The sequence below is a fragment of the Octopus sinensis genome, linkage group LG12, assembly GCF_006345805.1.
Source record: "Octopus sinensis linkage group LG12, ASM634580v1, whole genome shotgun sequence".
NCBI lineage: Eukaryota > Metazoa > Mollusca > Cephalopoda > Octopoda > Octopodidae > Octopus > Octopus sinensis.
In genome coordinates, this window is record NC_043008.1 from 50887605 (window position 1) to 50912406 (window position 24802).

General features: G+C 38.3%; 2 protein-coding genes across 3 annotated transcripts in view; one reads left to right on the top strand and one right to left on the bottom strand.

Annotated features, from left to right (window-relative positions):
• The window catches only part of LOC115217967 (probable 28S rRNA (cytosine-C(5))-methyltransferase), a 33682-nt gene extending 22104 nt beyond the window's left edge, over window positions 1-11578 (bottom strand). Inside the window, exons 1-6 of one of the 2 annotated variants that reach the window (XM_036507974.1) lie at window positions 11358-11578; window positions 8623-8665; window positions 6051-6167; window positions 3649-3923; window positions 2331-2388; window positions 1131-1216 (exon numbers count right to left, since the gene is read on the bottom strand). In XM_036507974.1, the coding sequence (XP_036363867.1) occupies window positions 1131-1216; window positions 2331-2388; window positions 3649-3923; window positions 6051-6167; window positions 8623-8665; window positions 11358-11451 (673 nt within the window). In that variant the 5' untranslated portion in view covers window positions 11452-11578. Of the gene's footprint in view, window positions 1-1130; window positions 1217-2330; window positions 2389-3648; window positions 3935-6049; window positions 6168-8622; window positions 8666-11357 lie in introns of both variants that reach the window. The other variant, XM_029787694.2, reaches the window with a different exon arrangement.
• A 4972-nt stretch (window positions 11579-16550) lies between these two features.
• Window positions 16551-24802, top strand: part of LOC115217973 (glycosyltransferase 8 domain-containing protein 1) — a 27195-nt gene continuing 18943 nt past the window's right edge. Inside the window, exons 1-3 of the mRNA XM_029787703.2 lie at window positions 16551-16789; window positions 23529-23627; window positions 24168-24348. Of these exons, the coding sequence (XP_029643563.1) occupies window positions 16765-16789; window positions 23529-23627; window positions 24168-24348 (305 nt within the window). The 5' untranslated portion in view covers window positions 16551-16764. The remainder of the gene's footprint in view (window positions 16790-23528; window positions 23628-24167; window positions 24349-24802) is intronic.

Here is a 24802-nt window from a genome sequence, read left to right on the forward strand (position 1 = left end):
CCAAGCTACGCGCCTTCACTGATGGCTACCAAATGGAGAGGTGAATGAAGTTGGGGTGGGCGATGGACGTTTTTAGCAATTACATTAAAAAGGGAAGTAATAAGAAAACAAGGGAGGCTACTCAACACAGCCATTACTCTAAAAACGTTTTTTCTGTTGAAATACAGGGCATCGGTTTTAATTTTGAAAATAATGAATTTAATTAGCATTATCAAGCTTGGGTTCGGGAGGAACCGTGTGGTAAGAAGCTTGTTTACCAGCCACATGGCTCTGGAAACTGAAAGAAACCTGTCGTACGTATGTGTGTGTTTGTGTTTGTACCCCACTACTGCATGTGACAACTTGTGTTGGTGTGTTTATGTTCCCATAACTTAGCGGTTCAGCAAAATAAACTGATGGAATAAATACCAGGCTTGAAAAGTAAGTTCTAGAGTCAATTTATTTGACTAAAATCCTTCAAGGCAGTGCCCCAGTATGGCCGCAGTCTAATGACTGACACAAGTAAAAGATAAAAGACATCAAATTCAATGGAAAATTTTCGTTAAAATTCCTTTAAAAGAGAAAGCTTTTGCATCACAGAACCAGAGACAATTTCTGGCAGGTTGGCATCAAAAGTATTAACACAAATACAAGTGTGCCACTGGTTTTCCAGCAACTGATGGTTTGGCACCTCCTTAACCCTTTCGTTACTGTATTTATTTTGAGATGTTCTGTGTTTCTTTCAATTATTTTAAATATAACAAAGAATTTAGTAAAATAACTTTGCTATCATTAAGTTAGTGTTAGAAACATAAATTGTGACTAAGGTTTGGTGGAAGATTTTAATTCAAAACTTATGAAAACAAGATATTTGTACTAGAGAGCTGGGTTGGTACCGAAAGGGCTAAATCTACATAAATTATGAGCAGGAACATCATGCATGAGAAGACCCAGCAAGCCAAGTGAGACCAGTCTCCTGTCAAAACGTCCAACCCATGCCAGCATGGAAAGTGGAAGTTAAACAATGATGATGATTATGATGCATTACCTCATAGCTTTGAGATTGATTTGTAGTGTAGGTGTAAAAAGCTGTCAAGGTTTGGAATGAAGTATATTGGTAAAATATGAACATAGAAGAAAAAAAAGGATATCTTCAGCTTCAATTTCTTGACCAGAGGGCAGAACAAACTTTTCGGTTTTTTTGATGCTGGACATCAATTCCTCTTCCCCGAGTTCACTGAAAAGAAAATACGTTTACACAATAAGAAATCTAAGCATTGACATTAACATCCTTCTTCCATGCTGGCATGGGTTGGAAGGGTTTGACAGGATCTAATGGGCCCAAGGATGGTATTGTGCACTGATGTCTACTTTGGGATGGTTTCTATGGCTAGATGCCTCAGTGGTTACAGCCTAAGGCTCACAATCATGAGGTCATGAGTTCAATTCCTGGACCAAGTGTTCTTGAGCGAGACACTTTATTTTCAAGTTGTTCCAATTCACTCAGCTGTAGAAATGAGTTGTGACGTCACAAGTGCCAAGCTTTATCGACCTTTACCTTTCCTTTGGATAACATCAGTGGCATGGAGAGGCAAGGCTCATATGCATGGGCGACTGCTGGTCTTCTATAAACAGCCTTGCCCTGACTTGTGCCTCAGAGAATAACTTTCTAGGTGCAATCCAATGGTCATTCATGACCAAAAGGGGTCTTTACCTTTTTTTTGCTATGGCTGGATGCCCTTCCTAATGCCAACCTCTTTACATGTGCTGGGTGCTCATTATGGTCACAAAGTAGCTGTATTCTTGAAAATGAGGGTAGAAATAAGGGACAAGAGGGTGGGGCAGAGCAGGTTCTTGCATTAGGAGCGACATGGCTACTCACATGTAGGGAAGAGAGTATGAAAAAATCAGTCGTGGGTGTGGAGAGATAAATAGTGGTGCCACACAAAAAGCACGTGTGATGGTGCCATGCAAAAAGCATTGGTGATGGCACCATGTAAAAAGCACTGGTGACGGTGCCACATAAAACACATTGGTAATTGTGCCATGTAAAAAAAGCATTGTTAATGGTCTCACGTAAAAAGCACTGAGTAAAATCAGTAAAGTGGTTGGTGACATTAGGAAGGGTATCCAGCTGTAGAAACCCTGCCAAAACAGCCCATAGAACCTGGGACAGATCCTGGCCTTGCTAGCTCTTGTCAAGCTGCCCAACCCATGCCCGCTTGAAAAATGGAAAAACGAAAAGGGAAAAGATTTTGTTTTACATCTTCTCTCCATTCAATATTTCAAGAATTCTCCTCTCACCAATTATGATAAACAAAGAACCACAAGACAAAAGCAAATAAACTTACGCATCTCGCTTCTCTTTCTTCCGTATCTTTGCAGATTTCTTCTCTATGGGAAGCAACTGGTGTTTTAAATAACAAATAAATAAACAAAAACGAACAATTAATTAAATGTAAGATTCGTTAGATGTCAGGTCAAACAATTGAAGTGCTATGCACTTGCATACAACATCAAATCATTCTAATGGTTTCTATGGCTGGATGCCCTTCCTAACGCCAGCCCCTTCACAACATGTACAGAATGCACATTAACCCTTTCATTACCAACCCGGCTCTGGCTCTGAGTACAAATGTCTTGTTTTCATAAGTTTTGAATAAAAATCTTCCACCAAATCTTAGTCACAATTAATGTTCCTAACATTAACTTAATGATAACTAAGTTGTTTTACTAAATTTTTTGTTATATTTTAAGTAATTGAAAGAAACACAGAGCATCTCAACAGAAATACAGTAATGAAAGGGTTAAGGTCTGAAGCACTAGTAAAGTTGCCATTACAGCGCTAGTGCCTGTATACAACATCGGATCATTTTGATATGGGAGTCTGAGACGTTATGGCACAGCTGTTTTGGCACTGCCTAACTGGCATGACTCATTTGACGCGGATTTATTTGACATCAGACATTTTCATGCTTTTCTCATTCTCTCCCTCTTTGGTTCTGCGTGAGCATATCAACACAAACTGGGAACAAACCTGTATTTATACACCTCAATGCTTAGCACATCAACACCATATTTTACTCATGGTGAGCCACCGATTAGCGCAACCAGTTACAGCAAGTGTCTTCTACTATGCCTCAGGCTGACCAAAGCCTTGTGAGTGGATTTGGTCAACGGAAACCGAAAGAAGCCCATCATATATATATATGTGTGTGTGTGTGTTTGTCCCCCCACCATCGCTTGGCAACTGATGCTGGTGTGTTTACGTCCCTGTAACTTAGTGGTTCAGCAAAAGAGGCCAATAGATAGATTAAGTACTAGGCTTACAGTGAATAAGTCCTGGGGTCAATTTGTTTGACTAAAGACGGTGCTCCAGCATGGCTGCAGTCAAATGACTGAAACAAGTAGAAGAGTATATATAAATATCATCATCATCATTAACCATCCCACCTTTCACGCAGGCAGGGGTCAGACAGTTTGACAGGGGTGCTGGCCAGGCAGAAGACTCCCCTAAGCTACTGTGTCTGTTTTTGGCAGGATTTTTACAGCCGAATGCCCTTCCTAACGCCAACCACCCAGCAGGGTGGACTGCATATCTATCAAATCTCCTTCATCAGATTACAACAAAAACAAAATAAAGAAGCAGAGACTGTAAATACAAACTTACATCGTCATCATCATCACCAGTATCATCATCGTCTTCATCACTTGTACTATCAGCCTCTTCTGCATCACCATCGTCTTCCTCATCATCCTCCTCCTCATCATCATCATCTGCCTTATCCCCGCCTTCTTCTTCTTCCTCATCATCATCACTGCTGATACCAGGAATCTCGTCATCTGGGAGTTCACTATCATCACTGTCAGCTTCAAAAAGGGGTTTGCGCTCAGGTTTGGGACTAAGGGTTTCCTCAGCCTTGTCTTCTGAAGAGGATTCCTCAGAGGATTCCTCCTGAATTACAGAATAAAATAAGACAAATAAAGAAAGGAAGACAAAGAAAAACATTGTATCTAAATTAAAACGAAAAAAAAAAATTTGATTACACACACACACACACATATATATATAAGTACACACATAAATCACCTTTACAATTTGAAAAATGAAAAATAAGGATAATTCACAAGAATTTATAAGAAAAAATAGGTAATTAAATTAAAACTTTAATTCTTATATATATATATAGGTGAGAAAGTTGGTGTGTGAAAGCATGTGGTTGAATATATAGAAAATAGTAAAAAGTGAAAAAACTACAGAAGGCTTGTTTTAAAAGGTTAAAAAATATATATTTGAGTCATTATGTCAGAAGAATGTTGTAAAGTTTTTTCATACAGTGACATAGTTTTTGAAGAAATTCCCGGTTTCGTGTTTAACTTTTCAAATTTCTCAAAACATTGCGTTATGACTTCGGGAACTCTTCTTTACACTTCTTAACGAAGTCATAACGCAATGTTTTGAGAAATTTGAAAAGTTAAACACGAAACTGGTAATTTCTTCAAAAACTATGTCACTGTATGAAAAAAATTTATAACATTCTTCTGACATAATGACTCAAATATATATTTTTGAACCTTTTAAAACAAACCTTCTGTAGTTTTTTCACTTTTTACTATTTTCTATATATATATATATCACCGTGACCAACCAGGCTATCAGATGTTGCTACACATCGCTGGTCACAATGCGCTTCGCATTGTTTTAGCCTTCAAATGTTGCCACCCCGCTGGCTAAGCGAGCAGGCCAATATATATCTATATCTATATATATATATATATATATATATGTAGGTCCCGGGTTGATTCGGGGTTAACCACAGTAAATAAGGTACTCAATACATAGCAGAGTAAAATTAATTTATTATATAGAAGGAGCTTCTACAGGACTAGAACTGTTTCATTCAAGAGAAATCTTCAGGAAGCTTCCTGAAGATTTCTCTTGAATGAAACAGTTCTAGTCCTGTAGAAGCTCCTTCTATATAATAAATTATATATATATATATAGATATATATATACATATGTGTGTGTGTACATATATGTACATTATAATATATATGAAAAACAGGCAAAAACTGATGAGAGATCCTTTTCTTTATGTTGCTTGTCTTGGTTTCCACCTGTTTCTTTCATTGTTCGCAAAAAAAGTCCACATTCCATGTTTTTGTATTTCGTATGTTGTTTATGTTCTGTGGTGTCCTTTGCCCATATATGCATGTGTATATACATATATATGTATGTATGCACATATGTATGTGTTTATATGTATATATATTTATATATTATTCATATTATTATATGAGTGAACGCCATATATACATATATATATATATATATATATATATCGCCATGATAGATCGTTAGCCACTACACACATTTTTTTCTCTCCTTGTTTTTTTCTGTGTCCCTTTCTGTAGAAGAGCGTAGGCTCGAAACGTAGAAGACATTTTATATTCCTGAGTGTTATACTAATACATCTGTTTGTTTTGTACACCACCTGTCTTCGTCTTGTTTTTTTCGTAAACTGTCCCTATATATATGTACATATATGTATATACACACACACATATATGTATATATATACACACACACACTTATATCCAGAATGTAGCAAAACCATAAGTATGGCACTAGTGTTAAACAGTTGATAAGAGTGTCTTCATGGAGCTAATCTTTTACAATATTTCTTCCCAGTTACCATCATGATTTTGCTACGCCTCTTTCAGTTTCTGTCCATCAAATCCACTCACAAGCCTTTGTGGTCAGCTTCGGGGCTATTAGAATGGAAGACGTTTGCCCAAGGTGCTTTCTAGTGAAACTGCACCTGGAACAACATGATTAGGTGAGCAAGGTACTTAGTCACACAGCCATGCTTGATCTTCAGTGAACCATGAAATCAAGAAGCCTGAAAACCACAGACCTCCCTCTTGTCTTGGCTTTGCAAGCAAAGATTTACAAAGAGAAGACATCCACATTTGTTGTGGACTCACCGACGTCCCATAAGTCCAATTTAGGACAAATATACATGACTGCACTGATAATAACCAATTAAACAACGAACCCAGAACTTACATCAGATTCGCTGGAGATTTTCTTCTCTTTCTTCTTTTCTTTAAGCTTCTGTTTAGCTTCTTCTTTTAGAGTTGATTTTTCTTCACGATTTCTCTTTTTTTCAATTCTTTTCTTCAATCTTAAACATAATAAATGATAAATTATGTTAAACACAGAGCAAATAAGTATGCATGTATATTAAAATTCTAGATTTTCTGTCATACAAGTCAACATTAATATACAGTGTAAATATGTAGTGTGAACATTCAAACATCATCGCTATCTGTGCAAATTTGAAAGCATTTCACATAGAATTTTTGCTTCTACAAAGTCATGTTAGTATCTAAGTCGACCGAACTATTTTTGGCTGTAAATTTTGGTCTGAAAAATCTGACTTTATATACCAGAGAATATGGTATGTAGAACTATATATGAATATACAGTTCTATAAAGTATATATGTTTCTAGTGTAAATATCCTACATACCAATATATAAGGTTGTCCCAAAAGTTCGTAGAAAGTCTTGGAAAATAATGGTCTTTATTTTGAGGAATAATTTTTGTTGTTTTTGTTAGTACTTGGCGAGTAAAAATTCAATTTTCGCAAGTGTTTACAAACTTTTGGGACAACCTAATATATAGGCGTAGGAGTGGCTATGTGGTAAGTAGCTTGCTTACCAACCACATGGTTCTGGGTTCAGTCCCACTAAACACTAAAGGTTGAGAAGTATATTAGATATGAGGAAACGGGGAATGATTTTCCACAAGTGTTTAGACAATGTGAGTGAAAGAGGTCCAGACAGACATGTTGTTGTCTTTCTTTTGTTCTGGGATCTGAATAAAAATACTGGTTTTGTTCAGTTTCCATACATGACAGATGCTTGAGATTAAGGAATTGTTTTTGTGTCATAAAAGAGAAAAATGCTTGCTGTGAACCAAGGCACATGGCTCAGTGGTTAGAGCTTCGGGCTCACAATTATGAGGTAGTGAGTTCGATTCTCAGACCGGGCTGTGTGTTGTGTTCTTGAGCAAGACACTTTATTTCACGTTGCTCCTGTTCACTCAGCCGTAGAAATGAGTTGTGACGTCACTGGTGTCAAGCTGTATTGGCCCCTTTGCCTTTCCCTTCGATAACATCGGTGGCATGAAGAGGGGAGGCTGGTATGCATGGGTGAATTGTGGTCTTCCATAAACAACCTTGCCTGGACTTGTGCCTCAGACAGGAAATTTCTAGGTGCAATCCCATATTCATTCATGACCAAAGGGGGGAGGGACCTTCACCCTTTTTTACACCATAAATACTACACATAGTTGTTTAATAATTAGTTGATAAACCTTTAAGCATTTAAACTGGCCATATTTGGCTCAAATATTCTACTTGTTTTATGTTTAAACCAGCCAAATCTGGCCTCTCCCACCTACCCTACAATGTCATTCTAAAGTGAAAACAATCCCATCATCGAAATATTGGAGTCAGGATAATGCATGATTAATTCAAAACAAAGTGGATTAATAAAGATTAGATATGATAGAGCAAATCTGAATGTTAACCCTTTCGTTACTGTATTTATTTTAAGATGTTCTGTGTTTCTTTCAATTACTTTAAATATTTAGTAAAATAACTTAGTTATTATCATTCAGCTAGTGTTAGGAACATAAATTGTGACTAAGGTTTGGTGGAAGATTTTAATTCAAAACTTATGAAAGCAAGACTTTTGTACTACAAAGCCAGAGGCAGTTTCAGCTGGGTTGGTATCAAAAGGGTTAAACACACTTCTACATTTGGGCAGATAGACATTAGAAGCAGTTGGAAGGGTGTGGATTGAAGGAAATTTAGGCTATTATTTCTAGCATATAGAGTGACCACACTGAGGTCTCCTTTTTTTTATGTCTTCTGCTGATTATTTTTCTTATCAACCCTTTTGTTACTATATTTCTTTATTATCATTAAGCTAGTGTTAGGAACATAAACTGTGACTAAGGTTTGGTGGAAGATTTTAATTCAAAACTTATGTAAACAAGACTTTTGTATTTAGAGCCAGAGGCGGTTTCAGCCGGGTTGGTAATGAAAGGGTTAAAGGATTAACATGTATATACACACATGATCATAACATAAGCAGCAGAATTGTTGCATAGATATCTTGCAAACAACTTGCACAACTATTCTCAACTGGTAGCAAGCAAGTGTATGGGGTCATCAGGAGAGAATGCGTGCCGTTTCGGGGCCTGCATCTCAATGGCATCACTGCGCACCGGCCCCACTTGCTAGATCAACTGGTTATTAAATAAAGCTCAATATTTCTCTAGCCATCGCTCATCATCTCTTTTTAACCAAATCCAGTGGCTAGCCTTCTCCACTGTAGTTTGGATATCGGTCATGGTGGTATTGTCTTTACGATGAGTTAGGCCTAACGATAACAGTCGTCTCACACTGTGTCCAACGAACCTTCTACATCCGACTTCGATTGGAAAATGTTCTGCTTTCCAGCCTGCGTTTTCACATTCCATTGAATTATGATCGCAAATATATATATAAAAAAAAAACATAAAACAGACAAACACAGACACACATACAAAACAACATTGTCTGCTTACCTCTGTTTCTGACGATGACTTAATTCATTGAAGTCTTTTTTCTCTGGAAAATTACAGAAAACAAAACAATCTTTTAGAAAAGTTGGACATCAAATACAGAAGCTTTTGAAAAATGTGTGTGAAGAGAGAGAAGAAACGAAGCTGTTTGGTTATGATGTTCACCTCTCTAATATATGATTTTAGCTTCAGCCCAGTGTGTGTGTGTGTGTACATATATACTCTTCTACTCGTTTCAGTCATTTGACTGCAGCCATGCTGGAGCACCGCCTTTAATCGAGCAAATCGACCCCGGGACTTATTCTTTGTAAGCCCAGTACTTATTCTATCGGTCTCTTTTGCCGAACTGCTAGATTACGGGGACATAAACACACCAGCATCGGTTGTCAAGCAATGCTAGGAGGACAAACAGACACATAAACACGCATATATATACATATATACGACGAGCTTCTTTCAGTTTCCGTCTACCAAATCCACTCACAAGGCATTGGTCGGCCCGAGGCTATAGTAGAAGACACTTGTCGTGCTTGAGAAGACCCATGAAGCCAAGTGAAATGATAGTCATGGCAGATACTGGTGTCACACAACTGGCACATAAAAGCATTCATTACACTCTTGGAGTGGTTGGTGATAGGAAAGGCATCCAGTTGTGGAAACCATGCCGAATCAGACTGGAGTCTAGTGCAGCCCCTCTGTTTACTGGCCCTGGTCAAACTGTCCAACCCATGCCAACATGGACAATGAACATTAAATGATGATGATGAACAAATATTGATATTTTGTACATTGAGAAGACTCGTTAAGCCAAGTGAAAACTGTAATTGTGACTGTTGTTGGTTAAGCCACGTGAAATCGTAACCATGGCCGTTGCCAGTGCCCTGTAAATGGCACATGTGCCAGTGGTACGTAAAAAGCACCCATTACACTCTCAGAGTGGTTGGTGTTAGGAAGGGTGCCCAGCTGTAGAAATTATGCCGGTATGGAAACTGGATGTTAAATGATGATATAAATGTTGCTATTCAATAGAAAGATGGCCTTGCTCCCTTACTCTATCTTTGGTATTCGAGTACTATTTTTACCAAAGTGCTCATTTGTGTAATATAACATTGGAACTAAAGACAGATACAAAAGGTTTGTTCATTATTTGTTGGCGTTTTGGCTGATATACCCTCCAGCCTTGGGAAAATTTCGAACCTGGGTTCTCATTCCTAAGGTATTTTTCGATGTTATTATTACTATTATTATTCAGGTCACTGCCTGGAATCGAACTTGGAATCTTGGGGTTAGCAGCCTGCACTCTTAACCACTACGTCACATACCTGTAGACAATTATGGAGTGAATTTTAGGGCTTATAAATCTAATATTTTCCTATCCTTCAAGGCGATGCCCCAGCATGACAAGTGAAAGATAAAAGGTTTGTTAATTAAAATAACAATATATTAAGTATAACAGTATTTTAACATCAACGAATATCAAATAATGGCATTTGTGTATTTTAACTAAAAAAAATAATGTTGCTAGTAAATGCATACATAAATATACAAGTTGACAAACACCCATCTAATCTTTTCTTAAATGATTTAATTCTGTTTGAAGACACTACAGTATGACTGTGTGGTTAGAGGGCTGCTTCCTACCACATGATTCCAAGTACCCGAAGGGAAATGTTTTGATTCTGTTGAGTTATATCGAAAGAATAAGTACTGGGGTCGATTCATTTGACTAAAAATTCTTCACAGCATGGACGCAGTCTTATGACTGAAACAAGTAAAAGATAAAGAATGCCCCGAGATTTATAAACCCACACAACTACAACAACGATTTTCTGGAACTTCCGAATCTTTTTCCGATTACTGATTATTCCAAACGAGAGGTGATCGCTTTGGCCGACACAGCCTAAATTAAACAAATGTTAAATTTCCTTACAGGCAACAGATACAAGTTTGTTAATACTGTGCTGCGCTAGGTACCAGTAAACTAGTCTGGCAGTTGCGAAAATTTGAAATTCTTGCGATAAATTAGTGCAAATTATAAGAGAGAGGTTCCGGATCTTAAGTGTCCGGAATGTTGGGTATATTTGTATATTATTATTTTCACGAATCATAACTTTAGATGGTCGTTATAAAGATCTGCACCGGGGGGGGGGGGGGAAAGACCCCAGCCTGATGGGTGTTAACAAGTATGTAGGAAACGAATAAGAAAAAAAAAAAGCGTGCTGACGACCCGGGTGAAGGGGGGACTTTCGGAAAATTCACAAAATACGATATTTCCGTCATAACTTTCGGTAAAATGGATATATATATTGAACCCTTTAGATCGCGTGTCCCATAACTAAATGATCCAACAAAAAAATATGGGTAAAATCAGTACTAGACCGAAATGAATAAAATGGGGTCGATTATAAACCTGAGAATGCTGTGATGCTCCAGCATGGCCACAATCCAGACTAAAACCAGTAAAAAAAATATAAGTACCAATTATGTGAGTGAGATAAAACGATTTAAAATAAGCGCCGGGCAATATAAGACTTAACTTTGCAATCATTTTGTGCTTTTTCTTCATATCGAATAAAACATCAATTTAAAATAATGACAATTAAAAGTAATTTTAAAGAAGAACAATAAATAATAATAATAATGTACGAAGGGGATATCTTGAGGATGATCTGGAGACTTTTAAACAGAAACACGTGGTGAAATGCGACAAGCACCTTGGGTCAGTGTTTAATTCTTACCTTGTAAAGATCTCGGAAGCTTTGGCTCTGATTGTTTTTTAGTTTTTCTGCCAGGTCCTGGTTTGGGCCGTTCCAAATCTCTTTTCCGTCCCATGTCTGTGTGTGTTTTAATTAATTTGATTTAAAAATGGAATTAAAATAAATAAAATAATTGCTGAGAATAAACTGCGAGCAATCAACACGTGTAGAGACGTGTTGAGATTAAAGAGTTACTTCCTAGTGAAGCCGGATATCACAAGGGGGAGGTTACTTCCCTTAGACGAACCAAACCTAGGGGACCTTTAAACCGGGTTTGGGTAACCTGCGGCCCTTAGCCCTTTCTGAATGGCACACCCAACGAAAAATCTGTAATTTTCTTAGTAGTTCTACCCTCTCCTCGGGAAAGGTTGCCCATACCTGCTTTACATGGGCGATCGACCAGCTAGAAATAGCACATTTTCCCCTCAAATTATATACAGCTGTCAGCTGTCTTTGAAGAGTGCAGTTCACATTTGTTAATATATTTCTGTATCGACCAGGCTTTTTACAAGTTGTTGTACACCACTGGTCACAATGCGCTTCCAACTCATTCTTCGTTGCCCTATTGTTTTGCATATTAGCCAAAATCGTTTAACTAAATCGTCTTCCCATTGTCGTGGAAGCTTTCCGAGTAGTCTTTTGTGATGTCTTGATGCTACTCGGAAACTGCACGGGTCCCATCTGTTGTCTGTGAGCCTTGCAACAAGTCCAACCCAGCAGAACTTGTAATTTTTGTTAACATAGTCTAAGACAGTGGTTGTCAACCAGGGTTCCGCGGAACCTTAGGGTTCTGCCAGTACAGTGCAGGGGTTCCGCAAGAAGTTACAAAACTGCTAAAATCGGCAGTAATTTTTAATTCTCCTGTGCAGATATGTGTACATAAGACTTAAATTATAGCACAGGGGTTCCTCGAGCCAGTGGAATGTTTCCTTGGGGTTCCGCTCCAGCAAAATGTTTGAAAAGCACTGGTCTAAGATATGGGGTGGGGCAAAATGAGTAATTTTTGATATATTTTTTTATTTTTTATTTTCTTTCTCTTTTTTTGGAATCATTACGTTCCAAATATTGCATCCTTCGTTTTGTGTTACTGCTTGATCTTTAGGAGTAAAAGTTGGTCACCGTAGTTGCTGTACAAGTTGGAAGCGTCAGGGACATAGTCTGGTGACAGGCATTTATTATTTTTTTCCAAGACATTTTTCCTCAACTTTAACACCATTGTAATTGAGATTGCTAATAAAATGTCTGGATAGTTTTTACTGTTTATAAATATTTTTTTTCTCTGTTGGATTCCAACTTAGTTGTTTCCCACACTAATGTCTAATTTAATAATTTTCACGTTTCAAAAAATAATGTCTAAAAGAAACATGGAAAATGAGTTGTCTAATTTCAATGATTACTTCCCTTTAACTGCCTGGTGTGTAAGTACATCGCGAAGACACTCCGGCAGATAATGGAAAAACTATAAAGAATATTTTATGTTGTGTCTTTTTTATTTAGTCGAGTTTCGTTAATTTCATATCATGTTCAATTTTCCTGTGATCTACTTGCAATTAACCGAGATATTTAATTTTGTTCCCCATTCAGACATAGGAATGGATATTGATGTGTATGGGTCTGTTTTTAAAGGTGATCCTGGAGAATAGAATTAGCAAATTTACCTTAGCTTGGCTTGCACGTTTTGTCCTACCACACAGTGGGACTGAATCTAGGACCATGTGTTTTGGAACCAAGTTTGTTTACACACAGCCACACCTGCACTTGTGTGTGTGTGTGTGTATAGATGTATATATGTATGCATGTATATATGTGTATATATATGTGTACATACTACATGTACATCTATATATATCTATACATCTACACATATACATGTATACATATACATCTATATCTATAGAAATACATCTATACATATATATACATCTCTATATATACATTTGTGTGCAGATGTATACATACATACATATATATGTGTATGGATATATATATATACAAAGTGAGATAGGGGTTATGAGTGTAACCCACTATGGGATATCAGTTATCCAATATACTGCTAGTGAGGTACCCAAAAGGCTAATACATAAATGCTTATAATTGCAATGCAATTAGTTCATTTATTGTATTAGATGGGCGAAGGTAAAATGTTTTACCTCAAAATCATAGTAGTTAATAAATAATTTGAATTGGTATTATCTGTAAGTTGATGATTGAAAGGAATCTGTTCCTCCATTTTCTTATTTATATATATATACATACACACATATATATATAGATATATGTATGTACATATATATATATATATATATATATATATATATATATATATATATATTTATATATATACACATATATATGTATGTATATATATATATATATCATCATCATCATCGTTTAACGTCCGCTTTCCATGCTAGCATGGGTTGGACGGTTCAACTGGGGTCTGGGGAGCCCGAAGGCTGCACCAGGCCAGTCAGATCTGGCAGTGTTTCTACAGCTGGATGCCCTTCCTAACGCCAACCACTCTAAGAGTGTAGTGGGTGATTTTATGTGCCACCGACACAGGTGCCAGACGAGGCTGGCGAACGGCCACGCTCGGATGGTGTTTTTTATGTCCCACCGACACAGGTGCCAGATGGTGTGTATGTATACATCTGCGCATAAATGTATATATATATATATATACATGTATATGTATTGATGTATTTCTATATATATATATATATATATATATATACATAATATATTATGCATATGTATGCCTGTATATACGAGATAATAGTTTCAGTATTAAAGTGAAAGTATCTGACATTATAATAGAGAGATGTTATCGTTTCACTTTTGACACGTAATACTGAAATAGTGGAGAGGATATGATATTGCACTAGGCAAGAAGTTAAAATTTCTTTTGGCTTATGATACTACATGGACCCCAAGTAAGACATGTGTAAAATTTGAATGAAATTGGTTCTGCAGTTTTCAAGGTTTAGGGATTCACATTCTCATCTTTATATATATATAGATAGATAGATATTGTTGTATATATAATGCATATGTAGATGTGTGTATGTATATATATACATATACATACATCTACGTTTATATACATCTCTTTCTCTCTCTCTCTCTCTCTCTCTCTCTCTCTCTCTCTATATATATATATATATATATATATATATATATAAATAAATGAAAAGAATGGAGTCGAACGAAGATTTTAACAAAATTCCTTTACTTTCGACATATGTTTCGAAGACTGCATGCTCTTAATTCCAAAGGAATGAAGGTTGCATTATGCCATCTTCTCATCAGGAAATACAAGGAACCTCTATCAGCCTCAAGACAAACAAGGCTGATAGAGGTTCCTTGTATTTCCTGATGAGAAGACGGCATAATGCAACCTTCATTCCTTTGGAATTAAGAGTATGCAGTCTTCGAAACATATGTCGAAAGTAAAGGAATTTTGTTAAAATCTTCGTTCGACTCCATTCTTTTCATTTATTCATATAAAAAAACACACAAATTTCCACACACGAACACGGGGTTCAGCCCTTGGCATGTAACTTCAACCGTGTTTTACTGACGTGAATCTGCCACCCAGGTATTGATTAACTGAATTATCCATACTAGGATAATTCATTCATCTACTTAAATATATATATGTATATATATCATCATCATCGTTTAACGTCTGCTTTCCATGCTACCATGGGTTGGACGATTTTAACCAGATGGCTGCACCAGGCTCCAATCTTGATCTGGCAGAGTTTCTACAGCTGGATGCATTCCTAACGCGAACAATTCCAAGAATGGTGTGGGTGCTTTTTACATGCCACCGGCACGGGGGCCAGTCAAGCGGTACTGGCAACGACCTCGCTCGAATCTTTTTACAAATGCCACCGGCACAGGTACCAGTAAGGCAACGCTGGTAACGATCACGCTCAAATGGTGCCTTTTACGTGTCACCATATATATATATATATATACTAGAAGCTAAGCTCAATTTCACCGGTCTGTTTGGATGATGTGGCTGTAAAACCTGCTGTGTGTAAGCATTTGACTTGTTTGGGCACGCTTATGTTAAAAAACAATTTTAGAATGACTTTTTCCTGTCAAAACGCTAAAAATAACTTACCCCCGCCCCCAAAAGACCGGCCAAGATTTAACCAAATCGAAAAATAAGCTGAAATACTAAGGAAAGATGAATCATCCCACTTCTATTGTGCGCGCACACCCACACATACACAAGCACACACACATACGCATGCACACACACAAGCATTCAGATACCTCCCTTTTACATACATACACATATATTCACACAGAGTTGAAATGCTGTTTGATTTATTTTTCAGCGTACAATTTTCACCATCCCACTACCAAGTATAACATCACTCCTTACTTCCTTATTCATCTATCACCCTTTCCTTTCTCATTCATAAACACAAGGGTATTATTACAGTAGACTATCTTGGTAACCATGGGAGCTATGAAAAAAATACAAAGCCCGGCAACACCACTGGATCATTCTACACATCGGTGTAATTTTCCACGCAGTTCCACCCGCCCGTTTGACCGTGAATCCCAAGACAAGAAAGAATCGCCCATGTCAAATTTATATGTATCCATCCATCCATCCATCCAGCCATACATACATACCTAACCCCCTCTCTCTGTCTGTTTCTTTTTCTCTGTCAATCTCTCACACTATCACTCACTACAAATGGCTGTGTGGTAAAAAGCTTGCTTCCCAACCACATGGTTCTGGGTTCAGTCCCACTGCGTGGCACCTTGGGCAAGTGTCTTCTACTATAGCCTCAGGTCGACCAAAGCCTTGTGAGTGGATTTGGTAGACGGAAACTGAAAGAAGCCCGTCATATATATGTATGTGTGTGTATGTTTGTGTGTGTGTTTGTCCCCCAACATCACTTGACAACCGATGGTGGTATGTTTACGTCCCCGTAACTTAGCGGTTCGGCAAAAGAGCCCGATAGAACAAGTACTATGCTTCCAGAGAATAAGTCCTGGGGTCGATTTGCTCGACTAAAGGCGATGCTCCAGCATGGCCGCAGTCAAATGACTGAAACAAGTAAAAGAGGGTAAAAGAGTACAAAACGGTACTTATACCGAATGTTCGCCAAGCTGAGTCATTATACACAGACGGAACAAGTCTACTGCTTACACCGTTTCCGGATCCAGTGACACGTTTTTTGTTGTTGATGTTCTCCAAATTTTGTTTTATTTAAATCTCATTATTATTATTTCTTCTTCCTCCCTTTTTGCTGACATGTGCCTACGTGTTCGTCTCATGCTCTTCGTGTTGTTGACATGAGCCCAGTAAACAATACACTGACTCTATAGGTTGTTTTTTCTAGTCATAATCTGTCAGAAAATGGGTGTTTTGACCGTCAGAAGAGGTGAGTTGATAAACAAATCAGTTTTTTAAAAAGAAAAATAAGGCGTTTCGCTTTTATAATTCTTTTTTTGTCAGCTGTTCCCTTTATTTATTTTGATGCCTGTCAACAATGCCCGCGAACCCACGTAACTTTTTATGGAGCTGAGTCAAACTGTTATTAAATTATGTTTCTAACTTGCACCAAATGTGTTGAATGCCAATTTCATTAAACACACACACACACACACACACATATATATATATATATATATATATATATATATATGTGTGTGTGTTAGAAGTATTGGGGGTGATGTACAGATTTAATACATATGAAAAGAAAAAGGTGTTCAGAATTCTGGATGGTTGTAAAAATATATATTTATTTAGTGATATGTAAATAAATATATATTTTTTACAACCATCCATCATTCTGAACACCTTTTCCTTTCACACACACACATATATATATATATCAGTGGTTTTCAACCAGGGTTCCGCAAGAAGTTACAAAAATGCTAAAATCGACAGTAATTTTTAATTCTCCTGTACAGATATGTGTGCATAAGACAATTAAATTATTGCATAGGGGTTCCTCGAGCCAGTGGAACGTTTCCTTGGGGTTCCGCTTCAGCAAAAACTTTTAAAAGCACTGATATATATGTATGTAACACCTTACATTTCTCTTTGTTCCTTGTACTTTCGTTCTTCCTCTATCTCTCCTCTTATTTTTTACTTCTCTCTCTCATCTTTGTTTACTATAATCAGCCCATTCCGTCACAGTTCTTACGTTTATCTCTCTCCTTTCACACGTATTCCTAGACATAGCATACAGACAACTTTAATAATGTTTATATGTCCGGACTTGTTACTTTTCTGCCGCCAGAACATACAAATTTCTGTTACTCACTCATTTACCACTCCCATAGATAAACACAAAAAACTTATGCTAAACTTTTCCCCTACTCTTCAGCATTGAAACCGACTATGTCCGTGCCATATAATCTATCTGTTTTATATTCAAACTAACCACATCTAAACCTCTAACACCTACCCTGCAACTCATTATAAAAATAAACAATCACATCATCGAAATCTCAACGCTACGAGATAATCCCTTCTACTCTAAGCACAAAGTCTGAAGTTCTTTTGGAGATTGTTAGTCAATTATGTCGACCATACTGCTCAACTGGTACTTAATTTACCGATCCTAAAAGGATAAAAGGCAAATTTGACTCCAGCGGAATTTGAACTCAGGACATAAGACGGACGAAATGCCGCTAGGCATATTCTCCGGTCTGCTAACGATTCTTTCTACCAGTTCACCACCTTAAAATTAAGAGATAATGCATGTTGAATCCACAACAATATGGGCAAATTAAGCATTATATTTGACCAAGGTGCTGTTTCTAGAAACTGAGTCCATGTGCTTAGCCAAGCAATTTCCCATTTAGTTTTAAATAAGGACCATTTGTCAGAAATCTTTGCACTTGGAAAGTCCTTCGTTTGGAATTCCCACCACTATATTGTTGACTCAGCTTCTTTCCGTGACACACCTATTAGAAGTACCATACAAAAACCATCCTAATTCTAGAAAATCTTCTCTCTCGTTTTATTTCTCTCTTTCACCAAATTTTTCTCGCTGTGGTTTGTCTAAGTTTAGTCTTCCATCGCCGTGTCCCGAATATTTCGGTAAATGTGCAGAAATTACAGGGCGTAATTTGGAATAAATAAGGGACAGTGATGTGTCTCCCCACCATCCTATCTCCCAGTACTTTTTTTTTATACACCACAACAACGGAAACAAAATAATATTTATTATAGAAGTGTTGCAGCAATGATTGTTAACATCGTAGAAAGTCCATAATTGCTGTTGATTCCTCTCTTATGCACCATTGCATCTTAGATTTGATATGACTTTTTGGGGTACTACTTAAGAAGGGTGGTCCCGGTTCGCGCACTCCCGTAGTCGCGCATCCGCGCCAGCTAGTCGTGACTAGTCGATCCTTACTTTGTATTTTTGTATTTTATTTACTTTGTGTAAAAAAAAATTATATATTTTGTGTTTTATTTACCTTGCTAGGTAGTCGTTGTAGGATCGACTAGTCACGACTAGTTAGCGCCGATGCGCGAGTACACGAGTGCGCGCACCGGTACCACTCCTCTCAAGTCGTACCACTTTTTTTTATAAACGTTTTTTGTGATTAATTTTTCTCGTACCAATAATAAACAACATTTCATTTTCGTTTCGGTATTTCAAATAAACTGTTTATATTTTTATAGATTCCTCATTTCTTCGAATTTACGACGTAATTCTTCACAGTTGCCAGAATTTCTTTAACTCTCTCTCTCTCTCTCTCTCTCTCTCTCTTCGTCTCTGAAGACGGCAGGAAATAATTGCAATAACATAAAGAAAATAAAAAGCCATGACGGAAATTTTCCTTTGATGTTTCCTCCTCCTCCTCCACCCCTTGCTGTTAATATTTAAACTGTGACGTCACTGAGTAATTAACGAACTCTACATATTCTCATTATTCCTCTCTTTTTAAAGCGGTCTTTTGTTTTGTGCCATCGTTGTTTAACCTCGTCAGTTTTCACGATCAAATGCGATCCGGTCGTGACCATCGCATCCTTTTCCCAACCCCCTTTGACTACATTACCCAGTATGTTATTGCCTAATATGGTAGAGTGACATTGAGGTTAGATATGGTTGCTATTTTTAGCAAGTCAAGCGACCACACACACAGCGGTTGGTTCCCACATTGGCTCATTATTATTATTGATTACTAAGCAGGCTTATAATTAAAGCCTCACCAGCTGTATACCAAGTTTTTTTTTTTACATTAAAGGGGAGGGGCAAAGCAAAATACAATCATGTCTGAAAATCAATATTAAAAAAAAAATGAGCAAAACGATATTTTCTGAACCTCATCTTTGTCTTTTTAGGACCCTAAAAATGTCTTTACGGGAGTGGTTAAAGTTGATGCTATTAAATGTGTTTAGCGAGTTCAAGTGCTGCCCAGGTCGACTTTGTCTTTCATCCCTTCTGGGTGGATAAAATAAATACCAATTGAGAACTGGCGGAGGTGCAATGGCCCAGTGGTTAGGGCAGCGGTCTCGCGGTCGGAGTATCGCGGTTTCGATTCCCAGACCGGGCGTTGTGTGTGTTTATTGATCGAAAACACCTAAAGCTCCACGAGGCTTCGGCAGTGGGTGGTGGCGACCCCTGTTGTACTCTCTTTATTCCTGTTTCTTGAGTAACTCTGCGATGGACTAGCGTCCAGTCCAGCTGGGAGAACACATATGCCATAGAAACCGGGAAACTGGGCCCATGAGCCTGGCTAGGCTTGAAAAAGGCGCATAAATAATAAATAATAAATTGAGAACTGGGGGTTTGATGTAATCCACTAGGATACTTTGAGGCATCTTTTCTGGATTTTTATGCTGTAACAGTTTTATCAGCCCTAAAATAGCAGCCGTTCCTTTTGAATAACATCACTTGCTCACTCATGCTTTTGCTTGATGGGAGCCATCCTAGGTTAGTGGTCCCAGAAGCACCATCATGTGTAGAGCCATCCAGGTCCACCAGTGATTGTTGGCTGTCCCATGCCAGCCCCTCTGCATTCTTGTTAGTCTGGGGTCATGCATGGTCCCATTTTAATATTGAATACTTTAGTTTCTTCATGTTGGTGTTTTAACAAGTTGAAGTCCTGGGCAGGTTGCTGGTCCTTTGCAGAACAGTTGGATGATGGGGGCTGCCATATAGGTTCTGAGCCAATGTGCTGCAGGTCAGTGTTAGTCTGGAATCTCCCCAGGAGACTAGCCTGCCTAGGGTGGCCTTACCAGGAGCAAAGCTCCCAATGCTAATGCTCTCTCAGATCTGCAGAACACAAGCCTCCTTGCCATAACAAGGCCATATCCAGGAGTAGGAACAACATCAGTGGCATGATAATGATGATGGCAGTTTCTTCATATCTGAAGATCATGAGGAAGAGTGGCTCATCCTCAAGTGCTCATGAAAACCAACCCTTGATGCTTCAGGACTTTTCTTCCTCTCAGCACTGTGTAGTTTTATGGTGTGAGTCAATCCATGTGATCTGATCCAACTCAAGTTGTTCAGTTACCAGTCATGTAATCTTGCCTAGGCCATCTTTTCCTTTCCTTTCAGGGTTGATAAACTAAAGCACCAGTCTAGCATTAGCTACACCCTCCCTCAAAATTGCTGGCCTTGTGCCTATGTTAGAAGCAATTATTATTATTATTACCTCTGCCTTAGCGAAGGTGGAGGTATTGTTTTCAGTCCTGTTTGTTTGTTTGTCCATGGACAAGATATCTCAAGAACCACCAGATGGATTCAGATGAAACTTTCAAGGATGTTTGACCTTGTTACTGGCACATAGTGATTAGATTTTGGGATCGATCCTGTACCGGACAAGGATTCTGGATTTTTTTTTTTACTTAATTTTTGAGAGTGGTCGGGTTCATTTTTAGTATTCTCGTTTGTGAGAGCAGTCGAGTTCATTTAAGATATTCTCATCTTAAAAATCATCTCTGGCTAATCATTGAGAGGATGTTGGTACTGTCTTAGCAGAGGTTTGCACTCTCTGAGTGCCCTTATTATTATTATTAGGGGCTTGACATCAAGAATGTCATTAGGTGCTCACTACTCTTTACCAATCTGGTCATATGGTTGGCACCAAGTTCTATGGTAGCACTGTATGGAAACCTACTGGTGGGTAAGAGTGATGATATTGTCACGTAAACTCTTGGCATTGGTGAAAATGAACTCCCTGGTTTATTTCAGACAACTTTTGGATCTAGTCCTACCATAGATAACTTCCAGAAATTTTTGGCCTAGCAGTGTTACTGAGGAGCACTCCCATTCGGAGATAATCTCTACAAGCATGGAAGCGCTGTCAAGCAGGACTTTCCGAGACGTGCACAGAACGACAAAACCATTCTGCATACATCGTGCAGTGTCTGAGTTACGCTGACTTGTGGAGTTATGTCTAGCAAGCCTTGTGTCTATAGTAGAAAGAAATCCTGAAGAAGTAAGTGCCGGTTGAGCACTGGGGCTGATGTACAGCAATCTCCCTCTTAAGTATGCGACTTGAACCCAACCGCTTGTGCGTACTTAGCAACAGTGGTAGCAAATAAGTTATGCAAATATACGTAGGCAGCCGTTCACAGCAAGGCTCTTGTATGCACCTGGTTTTGGATCATATTTGTGTTCTTTCCTGTCAGTTTTCTCCCTGATGTCAAGCAAAAATAAGGGGAAGCGTTTGGGTGAGCCATTTATTACCTATTTAGATGTTTGTTAATGTTACCGTAGAATAAATCGTTGATAAACTTGAAACTGGGATTCTTGGAGACTTTTGTGCGTACTTATCTGGGGTGGGTACTTGAACAGGGGCGTACTTAACTGAGAAGTTACTGTAATCACCTAGCATTCCTCCCCCAAATTTCAGGCCTTGTGCCTATAGTAGAAAACATTATTATTATTATTGAGTGAGAGAGCAGTGCATGCCATCAAAGTGTCACAGGGGTAAAATATACGAAACCCAGTATACCTATCATGACTACCTATCTGATAAGGGTACACTAGGCACATGCATCACAACCAAATGTGCGCGACATGGTGATCTCATATCAAGAAAAACAGCGTATGACCTTGAAGGTGGGGCCCAGTTAGAATTTTTTTCTGGTCGAGTAACCCATCCCACTCAAAAGGTCCCTGAATAAGGATTGTTTAAGAATGTTGAATGAACCACCCATGTTTCCAAAGGTGAATTATCCAAACCTCTAAGAATTCCTTTCAGCACACGGCTATGATGCTCCCCCACTACTTCTGCTCGTGATCAGAGATGCACATATCATCAGCCACTAAGGGACATGGTCAAACTAAACAGCGTATGACCTTGCAGGTGGGGCCCAGTTAGAATTTTCTTCTGGTCGAGTAGCCTATCCCACTCAAAAGGTCCCTGAATAAGGGTTGTTTAAGGATATTAAACGAAACATCCATGTTTCCAGAGGTGAATTATTCAAACCCCAAAGAATTCCTCTCAATACATGGCTATGATGCTCCCCCACTACTTCTGCTTATGATCAGAGATGCACATATCGTCAGCCTCTAAGGGACATGGTCAAACTAAACAGCGTATGACCTTGCAGGTGGGGCCCAGTTAGAATTTTTTTCTGGTCGAGTAGCCCATCCCACTCAAAAGGTCCCTGAATAAGGATTGTTTAAGGATGTTGAATGAACCACCCATGTTTTCAAAGGTGAATTATCCAAACCTCTTAGAATTCCTCTCAACACATGGCTATGGTGCTCCCCCACTACTTCTGCTCGTGATCAGAGATGCACATATCATCAGCCACCAAGGGACATGCTCAACTGGTTTTGGTCAAACAACTGACAAGCAAATCTGTGCTGTAGCCCATCTTTTATACCAAGACAAAACAATGTACATGATAGCACTTATTATTATTATTAAAAAACGAGGTGGTGAGCTGGCAGAATCATTAGCATGCTGGGCAGAATGCTTAGCAGCATTTTGTCTGTCTTCATGTTTTGGTTTCAAATTCCACTGAGGTCAGCTTTGCCCTTTTTCCTTTCAGGGTCAATATAATAAGTAGCCATAGAAGACTCAGGGGTTGATGTAATTGACTTACCCCCTCCTCCAAACTTGCTGGCCTTGTGCCAAAATTTGAAACAATAATAATAACGGTACCTATTTATTTATTTATTTATTTTTGTACAGTTGGCTTTGGTATCTTTTTGGTGTGGTTGCTGACCCTGCTGTACCTGTGGTTCCCAGCAATAAAAGGTACTAAAAGATGGCCTTGGATCAGCCAGAAAGGTAAACTGGATTCTCTTTATAAATGTCTTCTGGTGTAACAATATATATATTTATGTTTATTAAAGGGGTGTGTCTGTGTGATGGTGGTGGTGATTCGAGGGCAACATAGCTGCCCTTTGTTATTTTTGATGGTTGTGTGAATCTGTGTAAAGGCTCCTTTGGGTGGCTTGTGTGTGTGTGTGTGTGTGTAGTATGTACTTATGAATGCAGGTGTGTTTGTTACAGAAAGAGAAAGAGAGAGAGAAAGGGCAAAAGAGAGAAAGCCTTCCTTTGTCTTTGAGTGTCTTCCATCTTTCTAAAACTGACTGAAGGCAAATCATCTGTAAAAGTTGTTACTGAGTCTAAGCTCAGCCATGAGATTGGACAGACTTATGATCAAAGGCCTTCCTGCCATGACCATCTCATCGTAGTTTCTGACACAATTTCTCCCTTCTCTTTTAAGATCAAGCAGGTTTGTATCCGAAGACTTAAAGACCAAACTTTAAAAGCAAACCCTTTTCATTCTTTGTTCATACGTTGCAATTTTCATTTATTTTATAGGTCTCAAGAGCTCTAAAATAAAATTGTCCCCCAACTTAACTAATGCTGTTCATGTGATATTGGCATCTGATGAGAACACAATAGGCGGGATGATTGCTACTATGAACAGTATTTACTCCAACACCAAACACAATGTTATGTTTCACCTTATTGTTTCTGAACATAGTGTTGATCACGTAGTGTAAGTATAACCTCCTTGTTTTTTTCTGTGTCCCTTTCTGTAGAAGAGCGTAGGCTCGAAACGTAAAAGACTTTCTATTCCTGAGTGTTATACTAATGCATCTGTTTGTTTTGTACACCACCCGTCTTCGTCTTTTGTTTTTTTCCATAAACTCTCCCTATAACCTCTTACCTCACTTCCTTTATTCTTTTAAGGTTTGTACCACATAAAAAGGCATCCACGCTGGCACCATGTAAAAGGTACCCAGTACACTCTGTAAAATAGCTGATGTTAAGAAGGGCATCCAGCTGTAGAAACCATGCCAAAAACAGACAATTGGAGCTTGGTGCAAGCCTCTGGCTGGCCAGCTTCTGTCAAACTGTCTAACCCATGCCAGGTTCCACCCCAAAGGCTGTAACCATGCTGGGGCACCACCATAAACCAATAAACATTTAAATTAGACATATCTGGCTCA